General features: G+C 39.8%; 1 protein-coding gene across 2 annotated transcripts in view; it reads right to left on the reverse strand.

The window, feature by feature from the left end:
- Positions 1 to 21,642, reverse strand: part of LOC105925797 (polycomb group RING finger protein 3) — an 80,080-nt gene that overhangs the window by 30,151 nt on the left and 28,287 nt on the right. For both annotated transcript variants that reach the window (XM_012861824.3, XM_036127594.1), the window contains exons 2-4: positions 11,341 to 11,463; positions 4,022 to 4,139; positions 429 to 525 (exon numbers count right to left, since the gene is read on the reverse strand). In XM_012861824.3, coding sequence (XP_012717278.1) covers positions 429 to 525; positions 4,022 to 4,139; positions 11,341 to 11,355 — 230 coding nt within the window. In that variant the 5' untranslated portion in view covers positions 11,356 to 11,463. The remainder of the gene's footprint in view (positions 1 to 428; positions 526 to 4,021; positions 4,140 to 11,340; positions 11,464 to 21,642) is intronic.

Here is a 21,642-nt window from a genome sequence, read left to right on the forward strand (position 1 = left end):
ATAATACTCATTCCATTGGCAAATAATCTTATTTACCTGCTCAAATCAAGGATAAATACACTAACTTTAACAACATTTTACTTATTTTTAGATCCGTTTTTGCAGTGAGCGTATTATAATTCCAGGGCACAACGTGGACTGCCGAGCCCTGAACTGTTTATGTAGAGCGAGGTTGTGAATGAGCTCGGCTTAGACGCATCATCTATTAGACAAACACACAGAGAGCCTCGGCGGCTCGGGGGCCGTGCTGCTGCTTCCTGCAGGAGAGCAGGAATAAAATGGATCCATCGGCTCCTCGGCCCCTCGGCAGTTTATCGTGTCGGTGGCGGCGTGCTGCTGATTGCAGACTGTGTGTGTGTGTGTGTGTGTGTGTGTGTGTGTGAGTGTGTGTGTGTGTGTGTGTTGCTCTGCGGCGATCCCCCACTCACCCGATGTACTGCAGTGGATGGCTCTGATGAATAACAATCCTACACGTGGGGCACGTGTTGTTCTCCTCCAGATACTTCACAAGGCAGCTTCTGCAGACTGCAGGCACACACAGCAGACACAAAGCGTTACGAACAGAGCATGCATCTTCCTTCACAGGCTCGCCTTTGTGAACGGCGACGCGTTCCCTTTTTATTTAAAAGTTTCTAGCGTCTTTTAACGTTTTGTATTTAAATGACAGGGTTAGTCAAGAGACTCTGGCTGAAACAATAAACCGGAACATCTACCTGACGCTCCATTAACAGGTTCCTGCAGATCATGTTCATTTCATTCCCACGTATTTATTTAATGAACGCTGCATTCTGTTCAGCTGCTGCTTTAAAATATAAAAAGGGGATTTCTACAATGCAACAATTTTAATAAAAAAAACAACAGATCTGTGTTGGCAGACAGGAATCTGTTCTTCAGTATTAAACAAATGCTTGTGAACAAAAATAACGCAGCAATCAAAAAAAGAAGTGGTGCACGCTGCATGGCAGCAGGACAAATCCACTCTGGCAAAGCGACTTGGGATGAAGGTACAAATCCCTTAAATTACATTTAGGCTTCAGGGAACTTTGCTTTCAACTACAGCCACCTTTTGTTGGTACAATAAATGTATTGTATAAGCCTGCAATGTAATTTGCGGCGCCCGGTGTGCCGTGAAATCCATCTCTACTTGACATTTTTATTGCAGCGGAGCAGCTGCACCGATGACGTGATGCGAATGTCTTTGTTGTCTCGGCTCTCCGACTTGGGAGCCCCCTTCTCACACTGAGGCAGAATCAAAGCCTGGCGTCTGGACTCTGAAGTGGGCAAAAAAAAAAAAAGGCTCCGATCTGTGGTGAAGTGGCTCCCTCTAGTGGAGACAAAGGGTACTAAATCATCTGGGTGCATTGTGTAAATGTAATCCAGGTTTCTCTTCTAAAATCTGCAGTGTCAAAGAAACCGACGGGTCACAGCAAACATCAAGCAGCTGAAAACCCTCCAGAAACAATCAGCAGCTTTGTGTCAGCGTATTGTTTGCTGAGCTTTCTAGACTGGCCCCGTTCTCATGTGAGCTTTAAAGGGCACTTAGGTTTGCAGACGAAGTAAACAGGACGCAGCCTCGTAAACTCCGTGACCCCTCCAGAGGGATCAGAGAACGTCTAGCAGGAGAGCAGACCGCTTTCTTTTCAGCAACACGAGCGATGAAATAGCGTGAGGCGCAGGAACTATGAAGTCTGCAGAGTTAAATGCTTCCTGGGTGACCCGTGACGTCTCTCTTGTCCTGCAGACTTATTGTAAATGAAATCAAGCCACCGCTTGCTCGAAGTGAAGAAACTCAGAGGAAGACGGACTCTGACAATGATTTCACCAAAGCACTGCAAAGCAGAAGTGAAAATGTGAACTAATCAGGGAAATGGGAAACATTTTGATGTTTTTTTTTTTGTTACAGCCCTGTACAGAATCAGAAAACCTGAAAAGAACAGGCAGGAATGAAGAAGCATCACATTGTTGGTCTGCTGACTTTTAGACTAAATTCCCCTCAGAAAATTCAGGCTAAAACTCTCCTGGTCAGATTCTTTGTGTCAACACTTAGATTTTCTTCACTTGGCCCAACCAGGCTCGTTTGCATCCTACAAAGAACAGATCTTCATTATTTTCGCCGGCCTGAATGAGTTTAGAAACTAACAGAGTAGGGAGTATTCCCCCCATCACGGTATCTAAAGGTTTTGTCGCTTTTGTCCGCCGGTTTCTTCTTTTTTCATGTCATAATTGTGGCATTTTTCAGAATTTCTCGGCCCTCTTGGAGCCGACGGATAGACGCACCACACAAGCAGATGGATTGCAGGTCAGACAGATGTTTTTCACAATGTGATGGAGGATAACTTCTGGAAATAGAAATATTTTTTTAATATTCTACCTTCTTTTTAATACTTATTCAGACGTGGGTAATTTTTGACTCCATAGCTTCCAGCTTGCATATATTAGCGTCAACAGACAAAATGTATTGTTCCAATTACCTTTACCCTGCTCAGGACTTCTAATTCAACATTTTCTATCGTGTTTTAATGATGCAGCCCAAACATCTATCGCCGTTAATGAAGATCTCCTCTGACTCAACGAGGACTAATTTTGTGAAATACGCAGAGCCCTGATCCAACAGACTGGTAACTAACTGCGGAAACAAACAGATGGTGTTATTCGACTTTACTGAACCCGGCTAATGATGCACCTCAGCGTGAACGAGAGGCGACATTATTTCCCCCCTTCTTATGAGATATGATGTGCAGATTACACGCTCTGTGATCACGAGCGTGCGCACAATTACCTCGTGTACGAGACGTTGGCTTAGACCGGCCTTTAATACTTTACTTTAATACTGAAATACTGCTAAAACGCTGCAGTTTGCTATCAAACACCAACAACAAGGTGTTTTCTTTTTGGATTATTCCATTCGGATGTAAACCACCGAGTGTTAGTATTGTTTTTTTTCCAAGTTATTTTATTTAGACATATATTTTCTACATTTTAGGTAAAATCTGTCTGAATGGCTCACTTACACTTGTTCTTTTCTTTGAGGTCTACAAACACAAATCAGCTGGAGGAGGAAGCCAGGGACATACCAGTACTCCAAAAGACTGATGGGGGAGGAACTTTATTTGTTGAAGTTGACCTTAGTTATTTTATTTTAATATGCACTTATTTGTGCTAAGTTAAATATGCTTTTGCTTCATATGTTTTTTGTGTGTTCATATTTTTGGTTTGTTTGTTCCTCTGTTATGTTGTGCCTCCCTCATGTGGAAAGTTTAGGTGATTCCCCCCTATTTAAGCAGCCTCTGTTCTTTGTCTGGAGGTCAGTTTTGTTTGCATTTTGTTACTGTTTTAGTTGAGTTGGGCCCAAATTCATGCTATTTATTATTTGAGTTATTTTGTATTGAAGTTTGACCCTTTTGCTAATCAATTTTGACATTATTAAATTGAAGTTTTTCTAATTTCTGGAACCCCTTTTGTCCTTATTTAACTCTGGTCCCTTGCTCTGTCTTCTGTAACCCCCAGTGGGTCGAGGCAGATGACCGTTCATACTGAGCCTGGTTCTGGTTCTGCTGGAGGTTTTTCCTTCCCGCTAATGGGTGGTTTTTCTTTCCACTGTCGCTTTATGCTTGCTCAGTATGAGGGATTGCTGCAAAGCCATGGACAATGCAGACGACTGTCCCTGTAGCTCTACGCTTCTCCAGGAGTGAATGCTGCTTGTCGGGACTTTGATGCAATCAACTGGTTCCCTTATATAGGAAATTTTTGACCAATCTGTATAATATGATTGATTTGACTTTTAAAGTGCCTCGAGATGACATGTTTCATGAATTGGCGCTATATAAATAGAATTGAATTGAATTGAATTACAAGGCAGCAAGGATGAACAAGCTGAAAGCAATGAGACAAAAAAAAAACAGACAGTGCTGGAAAGTAAAACAAAAGGAAGCAGCAGGAGCTGGAAACAGGAAGGAGGTCGAGACGGATGAAGGCGAGGAGGCTTGGAGCGGATGATGAAAGCGTGGGAGGAAGGACCTACAGGTGTGTAAGCACTCTGTGACGGTGGTGGCGTCGATCAGGTAGCCCTCGCACAGGCGACATGTGATGTGGGCGTTGATGTGACACAGCTTGATCTTCCTCGTCAGCATGTCGGGGTTCTGGGGGAGGAACAGGGACACAGAGCAACGTGTTGAAAAACCAAGGCAAACATCACACGCTGCTGGTTATTTCTACCACAGTGGCAGAAAACGACGCTGCTGACACTCACAAACATCTTTAGTTAATTTGGCCTAATCAGCATATTAGAAAGCGTTTCATGACAACTGTAAAGTAGAGTGGAGGATCTGTGATGCTGTGGGTCTGTTTCTTCAATCCCTGAGACTTTTGGCGACAAACGAACAGCATTTCAGAATCAGATGATGTCAAACGTTTAATTTAACAACTGACGCTTATTTCAAGCATAACAGAAACACAATAAAAGGGAAAATGCAGCATTTCAGTTTGTTTTTTAATCATTATCTTATCGCTTAAAATGCTGTAAAATAGCGTGTCTTTAGTGAACACTTGATGGTTTGTAGCAAAGGAAGCAAGTGCAGCTAAAAAACAAGTCCTAACATCCAGGTGTTAAAAGCTCTGCCCTTCCTGCTTGACTTGACATCAACGCCTCTGGAGTGAAAATGATCAAACAAAAATAATAAACACGGCTTTTATATTTCAAACCTCACTTTCAGTTTCCTGTTGTTCTGCAGACGGTGATGGGAAGTTCGGATCTTTTCAGAGAGCCGGCTCTTTTGACTCCCTCACGGCTCCTAATTTAGGATTTTCTATAGCTCTACATTTTACCCCAACATAACAAAAATGTATATTTTGTGTGCTGAAAGCTGTTTTTATGAGAAGCCTGATAATTATATTGCCAAATCGTGTACGCTTATGCTGTTACAAATACACTCTTGGTTTAAAAAAAGAACAGAATAAAAAAAAACACAATTCCTAGGCAAACTAGCAGATATAACAAAACATTATTTTATAGACAACACAGCTGCACTGCAAAAACAGAACTAAAAATAAGAAAAATTTTCTTAAAATTTGTGTATTTTTACTTGATTTGAGCAGGTTCTGCCAATAGAATAAGATTTTTGCACTTAAAATCGGAACAATTCATCTCCATCATCTTTTTCCAAGTGCAATATATCTAATTGTCTTATTTTAGGGGTTAAAATACTCATTCCATTGGCAGATAATCTTATTTACTTGCTCAAATCTAGGACAAAAAGACAAATTTTAAGAACATTTTACTTATTCTTAGATCCATTTTTGCAGTGTGAAACCTTTAATCAAATTTGCTCCTCCACCTCATTTCTATGTTATAACACAATAGATGAGTTAGTAGATAATTTCCATTCTAAGATTTCTGACATTATCGTCTCCATTGCTCCCATAAAAGTGAAGTTTGTCTCTGGGAGGAAAGATTCTCCATGGAGAAAAGCCCCATTAATGAGATGTGAAAAAAGACTTTGTTGTAGAGTTGAACCTAAATGGCGTAAAAAACTTGACTTCACGTTTATTATGAAATCTACAAAGAGAGGCTGCAAAGCTTTCACTCATCAGTAAAACATGCAAAAGAAACGTTCTTTGCAGAAGTCATAAACAAAAACATCAACAACGCTTGTTTTTTATTCACCACAGTTTAAAGACTCACAAACCCTCCTGTTATCGTACCACCAGAGCTCCACTCTACCAGGGCCTGCAATGAATTTGCCAAACTATTTGCAGAGAAAATAAAAAAATTTAAAATCAGAGGGTTAATCTGCACATTCATGTCAAATCCAGTACCGTTGTTATATTCAAACATGAATGCAGAGAAACTACTCAACTGTAAAAGCTTACAAGAAACTATAAATCAGTTAATCTCCTCCTCCTGCTGTATTGATATCCTACCTACAACCTTTCTTAAAAAGTCCAGCCTATCATTGCATCTGACCTGATCCACATAGTAATTTTTCCCCCAGGCCTTAAAAACAACAGTTATTAAACCACTGATTAAAAAAGAGCAATCTTGGCAAATCACATCTGCAGAATTACAGGCCAATCTCCAACCTGCCATTTATCAGTAAAATTATTAAAAAGCTGTTTCAACAGTTAAATAGCTTCCTGACAATGACCAACCAAGTGTTTAATGACATCCACACAAATATAGACTCTGGAAGAACCATAGTGCTTGTTCTGTTGGACCTCAGCGCAGAATTTGTCACATTGACCATAATATATTATTAAACTGACTGGAGAGCTGGGTTGGACTCTCTGGTAAAGCACTCAGTTGGTTCAAATTCTACCTAAAGAACAGGAACTTCTTTGTGTCAGTAGGTAACGTCTCACCAGTGGACAAAAGTCACATGTGGGGTACCCCAAGGTTAAATCCTAGGACCCCTTTTATTCAATATTTATATGCTCCCACTAGCTGAGAAACAAAAATAGTTGCCATAATTGTGCAGATGATGCACAGCTCTACATTACAATGCCACCAGGTCATTCTAAACCCATCCATGCACTGAACGGATGCTTAGAACAAATCAATGCATGGATGTGCCAAAACTATCTCTAGCTGAACAGAAACAAAAGCTATCTTTGGACCTAAAGAGGAACAAATTAGAGTCAGGAGCAGCTTCAGTTATTACAGCTACAAACTAGTGATCATGCCTGAAATCTGATGGACTCAGACCTGAACCTTCAAGAACACATAAGGACAATTACAAAGTCAGCCTTCTACCACCTAAAGAACATTTCCCGGATTAAAGGACTGATGTCCCAACGAGATATAGAGAAACTCATCCATATGTTCATCTTTAGTTGCATTGATTACTGCAATGATGTTTTCACAGGTCTGCCTAAAAAGTGGACCAGACAGCTGCAGCTGATTCAGAACGCTGCTGTACATGTTTCTCACTAAAAACCAGGAAGATAGAGAACATCACCCAGGTCCAAAATTCCTCACACTGGCTCCCTGTAGCTCAGAGAATAAACTTTAAAATACTTCTGTTAGTTTATAAATCACTGAACAGCTTAGCACCAAAATACAATAAAGACCTGTTGTTGCTGCATCAACCCTCCAGACCACTCAGATCTTCTGGTTCTGGTCTACTCTGCAGACCCAGAACCAGAACCAGAACCAAACATGGAGAAGCAACATTTAGTTCCTATGCTCCACAACAACATGTTTTGCTGTTTTCTGGAACAAACTTCCAAAAAACAGCAAATCAGTCCAAAACACTGAGTTTCTTTAAACCCGCCTGTTTAGAGCTGCTTTCAGCCATAATAACAGGAACACTGACCAACATATTTTTTAAGTGTATTGATGTTTTCACCTGATTTAATTAAATGTTTGTTACTGGTCTCACAACCAGTCACCGTTCAATGTGTTTATGATGTTTTTATGTTTTCATGATGTAAAGCACTTTGGACCGCCTTGCTGCTGAAATGTACAAATAAACTTGACTTAATGAGGCACAGGGCTCCGTTAAATAAGATGATAAAAAGCTTTTTGGCCGGTGGTTTTCCAACGCTGCTAAATAAAAGTTTTAGCATATGAAGCTCAAGTTTGAAGGTAGAGCACAATGGCTTGAATATACCAAATCTAGATTTATGTATCGAAAATGACAATATTACAATAGGGTTATAACTATTCAGCTTTGTTTTGTCAGTAACAAATCCACATACAAGACATTCTGAGGGAGAGAAGTCTATGTTCGTGGATTTTGTGCCATGAAGAGATTTCCTGCTGCAGCTGAAGTTTCTCACTCACCCATAATTTAGTTTAGCACTACACGCACTGTGCAGTTCTCTTTTCGGTTAAGTTTAAAGGTAATCCCACAATTTTGACACTTCCTGTCGTTTTCTCAGCTCTTCTTTTTGCCGCTTGCAGACTCTCTTTTGGTTGATAACCGCACCTGATATACACGTATCAGAATTGGCAAAACTAAGAGCTTTGTGCAACACAAATACCCACCCGGCCGCAACAAGTGCAACGGATAATTAAAATTTAACAAAGCCTTGAGGCTATTTTAGAAATAGAGCTACTTGAATCATTTGAGGAATCATTTCAGCCCTAGATCTGAAGCTCTCAAGTTCACTTAGATGATGCAGTGGGAAAATATCTAAAGGGTAACAGCAAGTTTACCTCTGAATAGTAAAAAAAACTGAGACCTACACACTGCAAAAACATGTCTGAAAATAAGTAAAGTTTTCTTGAAATTAGTGCATTTGTCCTTGATCTGAGCAGCAAGTTTAAATGATCTGCCAATGGAATAAGATTTTTGCGCTTAAAATAGGAGCAACTCATCTCCATCATCTTATTTCAAGTGTATTTTATCTAAATATCTTATTTTAGGTGTAAAAATACTCATTTCAATGGCATATCATCTTATTTACCTGTTCAAATTAAAGACAAATACACTAATTTCAAGACATTTTTACTTGTGTTTAATTCGGGTTTTGCAGTGCATCCAATTGATATACAGTGGTATAGTTTTAAACAGGCAGTTTTTGCTCGAAACATTGTAAAACACTCATTGCCCATAATAATCAGAAATGCTCCATGGCAGCTGATGTCATCGTGCCTCAATTGGAGGTGTCATTATTTTTCATATAGGGTCAATTTGGTTTTGCTCCCCAAAAAGTTTAATAGTTACTTCAATTTGTTTGACGATCTGAAGGGGGTAAAAACTTTTAACAATTCTCTTGTTCAGGGATCACCAACCTTTTTGAAACTGAGAGCTACTTCATTGGTGTTGTGTCAAACGAAGGGCGACCAGTACTGCACTGCAAAAATAGAACAAAAAATAAGAAAGTATTTCTTGAAACGAGAGTATTTTTCCTTGATTTGAGCATTTAAATAAGATTGTTTGCCAATGGAATAAGATTTGTTACACTTAAAATAGGAACAACTCATCTCTATCTTCTTATTTCAAGTGCAGTATATCTAATTATATTATTTTAGGGGTAAAAATACTCATTCCATAGGCAAATAATCTTATTTACCAGCTCAAATCAAAGAGAAATACATTAATTTCAAGAAAATTTTGCTTATTTTTAGTTCTCTTTTTGCAGTGTGACCTATGACTTAGAAGAGTCAATGGTCACCTTAACTTTATGCAAAATAAACACGTTTTTCATGCTTTGTTACAGATATTTTCATTTTTAAATTTATATAAACGCAGGTAAGAATAAACAGGAACAGTAATGGACTAAAATTAAGTTTTAGATGCAGCTCAGTGGTGCGTTGTGCTGTTTTTAGGGCAGGCTCTATGGGCGCCACATGTGGTCCTCAGGGGCTACTTGGGGCCTGTGGACACCATGTTGGTGACCCCTGCTCTATTTATTAATCTTCAACCTTCTCTTTTTCCCGCCCATTATATATAATTTAGAAACAGTAAACAAACAGTTTAATCAAATTTGTTTCTGTTTTTTTGTCAATCTGACCTTGTATAATAAACTTTATATGAAGATAAATGATCCGACAGCCCTCCATAAGTGAAGGGTTGCTGCTGCTAGACTGGATCTGCTCTCAGGGTTATGGGTTAATTCTTTGTAAGCCTCTCTGACTAAACTCTCACGAGGGCGCATGAGTTGGCTATTACTGCAGCATTTTATATTAGATTACAGAGCGTCACTGTTTTCTACGCTGCCCCGGCATCCTCGTTCCTGCTGGCCTGCTAATAGGCCGTTTCCCCGTGTGTTTTCATCCTCTGCAGCGCTCGCTGCAGTCTGATCCCGCTGCTCCCTTCAATCCACCTCCAACTTGAGACAACATCAGCAAGGAGGCAGGAGAGTCGTTTAACGCCGGCGGAAACGACTCATTACTGATTTTTATCCACAAGTGAGCACAGCTGCTCTGCACCAGCGCAGACGGGGCGGACACGCTGCGACTCGTAGCTCGGAGGGTGAATCATGATCTGAAGGGGAGGCATGAGGGCAACAAGGAAGCTGGGCTTGTGTTGAGCAACAGCGTGACAGGCTCTGGTTTCATCGTTAAACGAACGCCCGGGAGTGTTTGCTCGTCGAAACCCGGCCCACGTGTAAATGCTCGTTATTTTCTATGAGATCACAACAGTCATGTTAGACGTCGGCAACACGTCTAAACACACAGTGGAACAAACCCTGACGGAAAGGCAAGAAAATGTGCAGCTGTATAAAAACAGAAAAAAAAAAAAAAAGCTTTAGGTCATTGCAGCGGCAATTAGTCCTTTTGGCAGCGTTGGCCGGTATCTGGTCCTGCTAGAAAATAAAGTCAGTCAAATGAAATAAAATCACACCTCCTCACAGATCGTCAGTAGAGGGAAGCATGAAGTGCTGAAACCTTCCTGGTAGGGAGCCGTGCCGATAAAAAACCCAGTGGATCGACACCAGCAGGGGGCACGTGTATCCAAATCGTCGCTTGAAGCGGAAACTCCCCATCGGACGTCAGGTACGTTGGATTCGGTGCCTCTTCACCGTTCATCCATGTCCTGACACCATGATTTCCAAATGAAATGCATAATTTACTTTCATCTTTTTCTCCTTAGCTCAGGTGAGACGTTTGGCTGCGTTTGGTTAAGGAGAGACTTAACTTCATGAATGACACAGAGGGGTCAGCGTACGGAGAATCTGGAAACAAGCCTTCAAAATCTCTCCAAAACTTTTGATTGTGGGAGATTTGCTTGTGCATCTTTTTCTACAATACCTTTTCTTTTTACTTAACTTTCCATTAATATGCTTAAAAAAAGCACTCAGCATAGCCAGCATCTCTAAAACTGATCTTTTATGGCTTAGCCTCTCTGGTCGAGGGTCTTGAGCTGTGGATGTTTTTTTAAATTGGTCTTATATGATAATCCATCTTTCTGAGGTGGTGAATTTTGAAGTTTTCATTGGCAGTAAGCCATAATTTTAAAAAACAACAATTGCTTGAAATAAAAAAGTTGCATTTAAGGAATTGATTATTATAGATATGCTCGAAATTTTTAATTGAATTAGAAGAAATACATTTCTTTTCAATAATATATTCTAAGTTGGTCTACCTAAAGTGTTTGTACATATATATTTTTTAAAAGAGACACAAAACTCTTGTTTTTCTCTAAAGTGATTAACTTGTTCGGCAAAAATCGGTGCGTAACAAGCCGACAGCTGCAACCAAATCGACCCGGAGTGAAATAAGCAGCAAGCATCGCTCAGCTAATAGCTGCTTATGTTCAGTGAATCAGACTCTGAGACAGCCAGCATCCAATATGCAGAGGCTCAATCTTCTCCAGAAATCCTCTGCAACAGAAGGGACTGTGCAAACATCTAGACAGCAAGGCAGAAAAACAACAAAAAAACAACATGTCTTACCCCTAATACCGCCATGCGTCGACTGTGGATGGAGCAGCAGCAGCCACGTCTCTTCCTGCGGTTGTCCGGCCGGGGGTGGACGGCGTTAGCTGCTGATCATCATGAAGAGCCTCTCATCAAAGCCTGCAGACAAACAGAAGAGAATAACGGAGCTTTATCAAGACGTTGTACATCAGGAAAGAAATTATCAGCAGAAATAACCAGCAAAAAAACATTTTTAAACACCCTTAAAATACATTGCAGTAGGTCGAAAAACAGACTACAGATGCCTCTACGCACACTGGCGCAGAGAGAAAGGATGAATAAAAAGCCTAAAAAGTAAACTGATCTTTTATTTCAGCAGGTTTTCCTGAAACTGAAACATCCAAGCTTCAATATAAGCTAATTTATTCAATGTGGGGATTTAAAGCAAATCTGTTAGATTTGCTTTAAATGCCTAACGTCATTTAAACCAAATGTAACAGAATATTGTATTTAAATCTATAGTTCAGTTTTAAGTTGACTGAAGAAATTTTCATAACCCATTACTTCCTGTTTCCCTGGGATACAAATGTATTATGCAGAGGCTCATTCTTCAAAACGGGAAAGACAAGAGAACACATCCTTTCAACCGTCACAGGAATAGACAAAGGAGGCTGGATGAAGGTTTACGTTGCCACCGCACACAGATAAGATAAAACTTTATTGATCTCACAATGGAGAAATTCACATTTCACAGAGGAGCATAATAGCCACAAAAAAAAATCTACCAAGCTCACAGACATAGAACCACTTCAAAGACAGGCTTCCAAGTCACCAAAATTAGCTTTCTAAGTTACCTATATGCCAACCGGTTTGGGAGGCATGCTGGGAAAAAACTATTTTTGGCCCCACCAGCACAAGCGTAACATGAAGAGTTTGCTAAATGCTGCTGGGAATGTAACTGAAACCTCGTGTTTAGGTCGGATCAGATAGATCGATCTTTCTAGCAACAAACTCTGCAGACGTATTTGAAGGAAAACAAAGCAGGAATGTGTGTGAGAGCGCCTCATGCCCACCGTTTCATAATCTTCAGCATCATGGACTAGATACAGGTTTTTAAGACCGATGCTGATGCCGATTATTTTGACATCATTCTAGCCGATTCTTGAAGCCAATATTGCTTCTACTTCCTCCATTTACATGATAAAAATGAAACACAGTGATAAGAAATGTTATATAATTATTAAAACTGATGATTAAACCAGCTAATATTGACTATAAGGGCTGGGCGATATAGAAAAAAAGCATATCAATAAAATAGAAATATTGATCGATATTGATAATTATCAACAAATTCAAAACATATTTTAAGTGCAACCCTGGCTCGCTATTTTATTCTGTTGCTTAGCGACTTATTTTTAGATACAGACACACAAACTCTGAATTCAAACTCAACTATTTATTAAATCAACGTTTCACCAAAACTGCAAGTATTTAAAAAATTAAAAAGAGCGCATGCTCCGTGAACTCTTTGAAGGGGCGGAGCTTGGAGGCGGAGCATTCCTGGGTCTGCGTTTCTGATTGGTTGGGAGGATGTAATGACTAATAATGATCTACATGGCTAGAATGCAAAAGGAAGGAAAACTGTTCTAATTAACCTTCTATTGACCCTTTTTTTTTCCTATCGACATACGTCTATCGATCGATGTATATTGTTATTGAATTATCGACCTGCCCTATTAACAATCAGCTTTAGCTTCAGTTTGAAAGGTACATCGAAAAAAACTCGCATAACCTCTCTCATGGCAGCGCTTTGCTCGCACTTAATGAATGTGTCACAGCGAAAAAGGAGCTTCTTTGGTTCAAAGGAGGAGAGAAAACACTGGGCACCGCTGCAGTGTATGGACATTATTTTAGGTAAAGTTAGATGCTGTACGCATAGTGATTGGCAATTGGTTTTATGTGGATACATGATTCTCCATGGAAACGAACACACGCACAGCGGCGGCTGGTCAGCTGGAGATCAGACGTGGGTTTTCTTTTTTTTTTTTATTGCAAATATGGACCCAAAATATGGGCCAGCCGACATATGGGTCGATCTCTATCGTTGACCCATAGAAATTGGGTAATTAAGTTAAACAATGATTGCTTCTGCTAAAGTTTTAAAACAGTTCATTATTAGACAGGGGCCAACAGGGGCCTGTGCCCCTGTAGAACTGGTCCTGGCTGGTCCCTGTACTAAAGACATGATATTAAATTTCTTAGGATGATAAATGCTGACAAAGATACCGTGACTGACTGGTCATTTGGATCAGTTGTATTTTTTATTTATGGTTTTACCCAATAATAAAATAACAAAATAATTAAAAAATAAATATACAAAAATAACAATAATTTGAAAAAATTGGCTGTTTCACGTTAAGCTCCCGTCGTATTGAGAAAAGATCAGGGGTCTGCAACCTGCAGTTCCAGAGCCACAATTGGCTCTTTGGCTTACTTAATATATTAAACGACGAAATGTTGACCTGTTTAGTTTTTTCCCCCCAATCTTTTGTTTTGTGCCCTTGTGAAAAAAAACTGGCCCCACCTTGGCCCCCCTGCTAAATTTGTTCTAGAACCACCACTGTTATTAGATCTTTCAGCGCAATAATGATGAAGGGTTTGGCCAAGTCAGCAGAAAACCTGTGGAGTTCACTGACGGGAAGAGTTTAAGAGAGGACAAAGGACTCTGGACAATTTAAAGACTAAGTCAAACATTCCTCCCACTTTATGTTCTTTGAGAGATGTTATAGATAGAGGAGTAAGCACTGCCCTGCTGAGAAAACTGGGTCAACAATGTGCCCAAAGGTGAATGAACTAAACCTCACGAGTTAAATATGGAAGTAAAGCGACACAGAAAGAAGATAATCACTTTGACACACAAGCCAAACCTTCCTCTGTCTTCCTAAATACGGCCTCTGCTGAAGGACAGACGATGTCCAGCACACAGCAGCGGCTCGCTGTGTCGTCACTTTGTGTGATTCATTGCTTAAACGTAGGAGTCGACCTCTGCAGTCACGACGGGAGGAGAAATCTGAGGCGAAGAACCAGTCCAGCAGCCCCCCCCCCCCAAACACAGAGGAAGAAATAAACTCTTTAAAGTTTCCGGTCACCACGGCAAACGTCCCGGCCCGTCTCTGCCAGCTCATCAGACCGTGAAATTATCTCAGTTAGTCGACCGAGATGAAACATGGAGAGCGCTGCTGAGGGCACGCACATCGTAGCGCTGCCGGCTACGGGGGTCTTAACACGGATGTTACTGTAACTTTATACCTGCAGTGTCTCAGTGATGCAATCCGGTCAAGTGCCGGTCAAACTGAGCACCTTTGATTCCTTTTTTTTGCCCCCATATCAGTGCTTTATTCATTTCGCACATTAACAAGTTGACAAAAACTGAAAAAGATTGAAAACATTTGCTCCTCTAATTCAGCCTGAAAATATCAGAATACCTGCATTAAGTACAAATCAGAAAAACTGAATATCAGCCCTGCTAAATGAGCACTTACTCATTTTATAACTCCAATAAACACACGAGCAGATGGAAAAAATACCATTACAATTAGTAGCTGCCAAACATCCAACTGTTTTTTTTTTTTTTTGTCTAGTGTTGACGTTCCCTGCTCAAGTTTTTTTTTAAAAGGGCACTTTAAAAACATCGCATTTCAACTGGGGAAAGCAAATACTGTTGGATGTCCGTACACTGCAAAAACAGAACTAGAAATAAGTAAAATGTTCTTAAAATGTGTGTATTTGTCCTTGATTTGAGCAGGTAAATAAGATGATTTGCCAATGGAATAAGATTTTTGCACTTAAAATAGGAACAACTCATCTCCATCATCTTACTTCAAGTGCAATATATCTAATTATCTTATTTTAGGGGTCAAAATACTCATTCCATTGGCAGATAATCTTATTAACTTGCTCAAATCAAGGACAAATACACTAAATTCAAGAAAATCTGATTTATTTTTAGTTCCGTTTTTGCAGTGTACTGGTGTGGACTGGGCAATGCATCATCCTTTGAACCAAAGGATGATGCATCATTCAATGAAAATGCAAAGGATCAACCTGCAGAGGCCTTAGTCTGCAGTCACCAAGAAAGTGAAACTGGAAAAAAAAAAAAAAAACGATGCAGCCGGCTGAAATTTGCTGAAACGTCATTCCATCAGCTCAAAATGGTCTTCTGGAGTTTCTAGGGCTGCAAGCATGCCTGATTATGTCGGACCTCCTTATGGGATGACAGATGGTGTCCTGGGGTTTCTCCCCACAGATCCTGACCCGGGCATCACTGAGCTCCCTGAACATCTAAAGTCCAATCAGGTGGTAAACATGACGTCCCTGAGATGTTCTGTTGGGTTTAGCTCAGATATCAAATCCTTCATGAAGGGGGAAACCCTGGACCTACTGCACCATCAAAGGGTCTAACAATGGCCCAAAGGATTTCATCCTGATATCTATTGGCAGTCACTTTGTAGACTCTGGCAGTACTCAGCCTGTTCCTTCTTGAACAAAGGAACAGGAAGAGAACCTGCCGATGGGTTCAGGACCTTTCAGCTCTTCTAGACTAATTCCCTGTCTCCGGTGAGTCTCCTCCATGTTCTTCTTAAGACTGTGATGGGAGACATAGCAAACTTCTGGCAATGGCACACATCGACATGCCATCCTGGTGGAGTTGGACTGTCTGTGCAACCTCTGTAGGTCCGAATATCACCTCAGCTAGTGACTCTGACCCTGAACCAAACGCATAACCCTGTTTTTAGGGGTTGTCTCATTGTCGACCCTTTAGTGCACCTGTCGTTGATTTCATTTACACCAGAACAGCGGACACTGAGTAACAACCCTCTCTGCAACTGAACTGACCAGATCAATAATCCTGACGTTTACCTGACTTATTCTACCCGGATTAAAACTGGTCCCTTTTCATGTTTCTTTGTGAATCTTTTATAAACATAACTTTAACTGAACAGAGCATGTCTTAATTAACTGGCTGAAAGCACATAAATGTACACGAAAATGCTTCAAAAAGTACATAAATGTTTTCTCCTGGAGGTTTTTCCTCTCTTATCTATCAGCCATGCTAAATACTAAACTGTACATGGAATATTTTTGATATTTTGTCCTGTGCGACCATAAACCTCAGTATCTCTGATTGAGATCATATGTGAGAGAACAACACAAAGTATTGCTTAATTGTCCAGTTAAAGCAAAATAAGCTAAAATTCCCCCAAATTGTTTTATATTACAAACCCTAAAAATCATGGCGTGCATTTATATCCAGCCTTGTTTACAGTCAGAAACAGACTCCTTGGTTCAATAAAAGAAAACTTCTAATCAAACTCTGCCGATTTTGAGCCTTATCGTACATTTATGCGACCGGACCACGTTTGTTCGTATCCCAACTGAGCTGTAGATGTCCGCAGCTCCCCCAGAGTCACCATGGGCCTCCTGGCTGCGTCTCCCTGTCCAGCTTGTTAGCTTTAGTAATGCGCGTCCAGCTCCAGTCCTCAAGGGCCGGTGGCCTGTCTCGTTTTAGATGTGTCGCAGCTCAAACACAGCTGATCCGAAGGGTTGAATTACCTCCTCAAAATCTACAAAGACTTAATAATGAACCGCTGATTTGATTCAAGTGTGCCGAGGAAGGGATACATCAAAAAACACGCTCTGGCTTTAGCCCTCGAGGGCCGACTTCAGACACCGATGGCTTAGCTGGACATATTTTTATAACCTACCTGCTTTAAACTTCTTACTGCATAAAGGGAACAAAAAGTAAGCAAAATGTTCATGAAATAAGCGTATTTGTCCTTTATTTGAGCAGGTAAATAAGCTTATTCGCCTATGGAATAAGATTTATGCACTTAAAATAGGAATAACTCATCTCCATCATCTTATTTCAAGTGCAGGATATCTAATTATCTTATTTTAGGGGTAAAAAAAAAAACACTCATTCCACTGGCAGATAATATTATTTGCCTGCTCAAATCTAGGGCAAATACACATTTTACTTCCTTCCCTTTTTGCGGTGCTGTTGTGTTCCTTGGTCCTTCATGATGCTGTGTATTCAGTAATGTTCTTTAACAAACCTGTGAGACCTTCACAGAACAGCAGGATTTAAATAGAGATACGGGTGGATTATCTCCTAAATCTGGACTGGGTCTCAGAGTAAACGGGGCTGAATGCCAACAAACTTTTCAGACTTTTCAGAAAAAAAAGAAAGAAAAAAAAACGTGTATTTTCCATTCACTGAACAATACTACTTTGTTATGGCGTATTACTTGAAATCCAGATAAAAAACAATGAAAGTTGTGGGTATAACGTAACAAACCAAGGAGTTATGCTACTTTTAGAGGCAATCCTCTGCTGAAAGATGACCCCACCTATCATTTCTACTCAGCTATCATTTTTTGGACCAACCAAAATACGGCTGAGGCTTAGAAATGGCAAATGCTTCAATGTTGCACCTTCTTTTTGCCTGAAAGTCTGCAGCCGCTGCTTTGATGACACTGGAATAAATTGGAAGATCTTAGATTGCGATCTGAAAAGCTGACAGACGTGAAACTGACCTTCATAGCTGCTTTTCACTCTCTTGTTTTCTTTCTGCGTTTCTATCAAAATTACTCCACGTGGTTTTGAGCAAAGGTCGGATGTTTATAGTCAGAGCAGCCGGGCCACAATAAGGGCAGTTAGAAAAGAAATTAATAAAAACCAATTAATTAAAAAAAGGTTAAGGCTACCTTTGATAATTTGCTGTTTTTTTTTACTAGAACTTATCTACATGACCGTTGCTTCTGTCTCCACCTGTGTGTCCTTTTGGTGGGAGTCATGGACGAACCCCGAGCTAAAATTTACTTTGGGCATCCAGTTTCCTTTCCATACACAGTTCTCCTTTGTCTCGCTATCCCATAGAAAGCACCCCTGGCTCAGTGCTTCTGTGTTTTTAGCTTGTTTAGTGTTTTTAACGACAGCTAATTGCAGCACACTGCAAAAATAAATAAGCAAAATGTTCTTAAACATAGTGTTTTTGTCCTTTATCTGAGCAGGTAAATATGATCATTTGCCAATGGAATGAGTATTTTGACCCTTAAATCAAGATAATTAGACACCTTGCACTTGAAATAAGCTGATGGTGATGAATTGTTCCTATTTTAAGTGCAAAAATCATATTCTATTGGCAGATCATCTTATTTACCTGCTCAGATCAAGGACAGATACACTAATTTTAAGGAAAATGTTACTTATTTTTTGCAGTGCAAATGGCAGCCTGTGCTGTGCTTGGATCTGCTGGAGGTTTCTTCTACAAAAGGGAGTGGCACTTCTCCACTGCTCCCACATGTTTGCTCTGGATAAGGGATCGCTGCCAAGTCACTGACTCAATGCAGTCGGATCGCCTTACTGAGGTGATATTCCATCAGTTGGCATTGAATTATCATCTTGAGTTAAATGTAGGAGATGCTTTTTGTTTTTTGTGAGGTGCTCCAGAACAACATTCGTCGTGAATTAATGGCATATAAATGAACAAAACTGCACAGAAAAGGCCTTTAGGACATTCAGACCTTTAGAGAGTATTGTGAAAGCAGTTCATTGGATTGGCAATCACCAGGCTGTTTTAGGCTGCCCTGGGCTGTGCACTTATTAGGAAAGATATCCTTTTGAGCTGCTCATATGCGTGAGATCCTATTTAGAGTAGCACCTCAACCCAATTTCCCCATAGTGGGACAAGACAGGTATTTCTGTTCTAACAGAACTCATATATCTCCATATATATATAAGCCAGACAAACATCTAGTTGCTCCTAGATGAGGTCCAACAAGAAAACTAGAGGTGATCGAGCATTCTCTGTTGCAGCCCCAGAACTGAGGAATAAACTATATCTTAACCATTTCTATTCCATTTATTTCACTTAAAGTCATGTAATTCATGACTTCTGTGTTCTTTTCTTTTTAAATACTCCTATCACTTATTTTGCTTTTGCTGTGCAGCACCTTGGTGTAACTTGCTTGTTATAAAGTGCCTTATAAATTACAACCAGGTCAAACAGCACCTCATGGCAGCTGTATTCCTTGATATTCCTCTTTTATTTTGCAGCTGCACGGCCAAATAGGGCTGCACAACATTAGAAAATCTTGTAATGTCGATTATATTGGTAAATATCGCAATGATGACATCAGTTGTGATATATGCCGCCTTATTTCTTCTTTCTCGTCGATGCTTCCTCCACTCTGTGACCTTTAGCAGTTTTGTGCATTAGTGTCCAGAGTGAGCATCTGCAGCTGTAAGAATCTGTCCTACTGGCTAAATAAATATCATATTAGCATGCAGAATGCAAGTTCATGACAATGTATTAGCCAACAATTATTGCTCTCCAAAAAATCCTTTGCAAAATGAATATTGCACACACTGTTGTTGCAATGACGATATATTTGGGATATATTGTGCAGCCTTGTGGCCACAGGCTCCGTCGATGGAAGAATGAGACTAACTGTGTTGCACGCCACAAGCCTCTGCTGAAGAGCAGCTGAACCTAACCTGCAAGTGTATATGCTAGATTTGGTCTGACCAGAAATTCTGCAAAATCTGATAATTGCAACAGAAGAAATATTTACTTTTTTTTGGGCGAAGCTTCTGAGGCCTGTTAATAGGACCTAAACACAAGGTGGCTGCAGGGGATGTCAATAAACTTTTTTTTATCTCCCTTTATTGAACAAATGTCACCGACAAATATCTTGACTATATTTGATCAGCAGAGCTGCACATCATGATTTTGTCAATTACACTTGAAATTTAGTGAATTTCTCCATTGTGAGATCAATAAAGACTATCTTATCTTATCTTACACAAATCTGATTTAAAACCAAACCCACCCAGGCATTACTTTGGAGGATGTGTAACAATTATTGCATATTGTTCATATTGCATGAACAATATGCAATAATTTTACAATTAAATGTTTACAATATGATAAAATAAAAAATAGGAGAATATAGTAAAATAATAAAAAATAATAATATAATAATAATAATAGCTGTTATAATATTAGCAGCATTAATAATAATAATAATACAATTTCAGAAAAGAAACTTTTATATAACTTTTCTGTAAAAGATATAAAACAGCAATATTATTTCTTTTTTACTTGGTCTTACTGGAGATGTAGACTTGGTGTCAAACCTTAAACCTTGTCCTGCTTAAAGGAAAGGTGGAAAAAAACAAAAAGTAAAACCTAAAAAGTGAAACCGTCAGCTGATCTCGACTTGCTGTAATGATTCATGATGAGTTCATCATCATCTTCATCATCATCCTCCCACTGAAACCTGTCCCACAGCAACTGTTTGCCACAAAACTAATTTACATCCCTGAAACCAGTCGCTCTGGTTTTTATAAGCCACAGAAACGACCACAGAGACGCCTCATGGCTGCCGCGTGTCTTCGCTGGGCAAATTCCACCCTAAGATTTACAGTTTAGGTCATCAAAAATGAAACCTTACAGCGGAGATTGTCGAATCTTAATCATCTGAAGAGATTATAACGAGGTTTCAGAGCTCATTATAGCACAGAAACATCACTGTTGAAACTAATGATATTCTTGTAGCTTCAGATGGTGGGCTGCTGTTTAGATTTGTCCTGTCAGAGCTCAGCCACTGAGGATAAAAATCAGACTGCAAGTTTAAAGCCACTGAAATGTGTCCACTTGATGCGTTTTCATTGTTTTAAAGCTTGACCGAGCTAACAGGCTTAGCTTCCGCTAGCGTTCTTGAAACAAAGCTTTGCTGATGTGTTTGGGGTGTGATTTACGGTCATAACAAACTTTATTTCCATAAGGGTTTTATACACTGATTGGACATTAATGTTTGTGTTTTCCGGTCTGCTCATTAAGGCCAAATAGAGCTTAAAAGTCTTTCAAATTAGCGCAGAATGTCCGTGAGCACATTGCCATTAGCCTCCAGGATTACTTACAGCTAATACTCTAGTTAAACGTAAATACGGTTCGTTTCAAACATAAAGTTTGTCTCGTTTCGTTCCGCCATCGTTCGATAAAACTACGAGCCTTATTACAGCATTAACAGGGAAGATTAATGTCAATTTAATAGTGTTTGTGTAACGCTGGGATTAAACTCAAGTTAATGTAAACAATGACCAGGACGCGCTCCAACACGCGTCCACTACAGCGTCTAGCTTTCCAGGTTACCGATTAATTATTATTATCTAATTATTTCCTTGAGAAATAATACCATTAATAAAAAGTGTCCTGCAGGTTATTGAATTTTTATTGAGCAAATCATACTTTAAAATGTTATTTCCTCAAAT

The sequence above is a fragment of the Fundulus heteroclitus genome, chromosome 23, assembly GCF_011125445.2.
Source record: "Fundulus heteroclitus isolate FHET01 chromosome 23, MU-UCD_Fhet_4.1, whole genome shotgun sequence".
NCBI lineage: Eukaryota > Metazoa > Chordata > Actinopteri > Cyprinodontiformes > Fundulidae > Fundulus > Fundulus heteroclitus.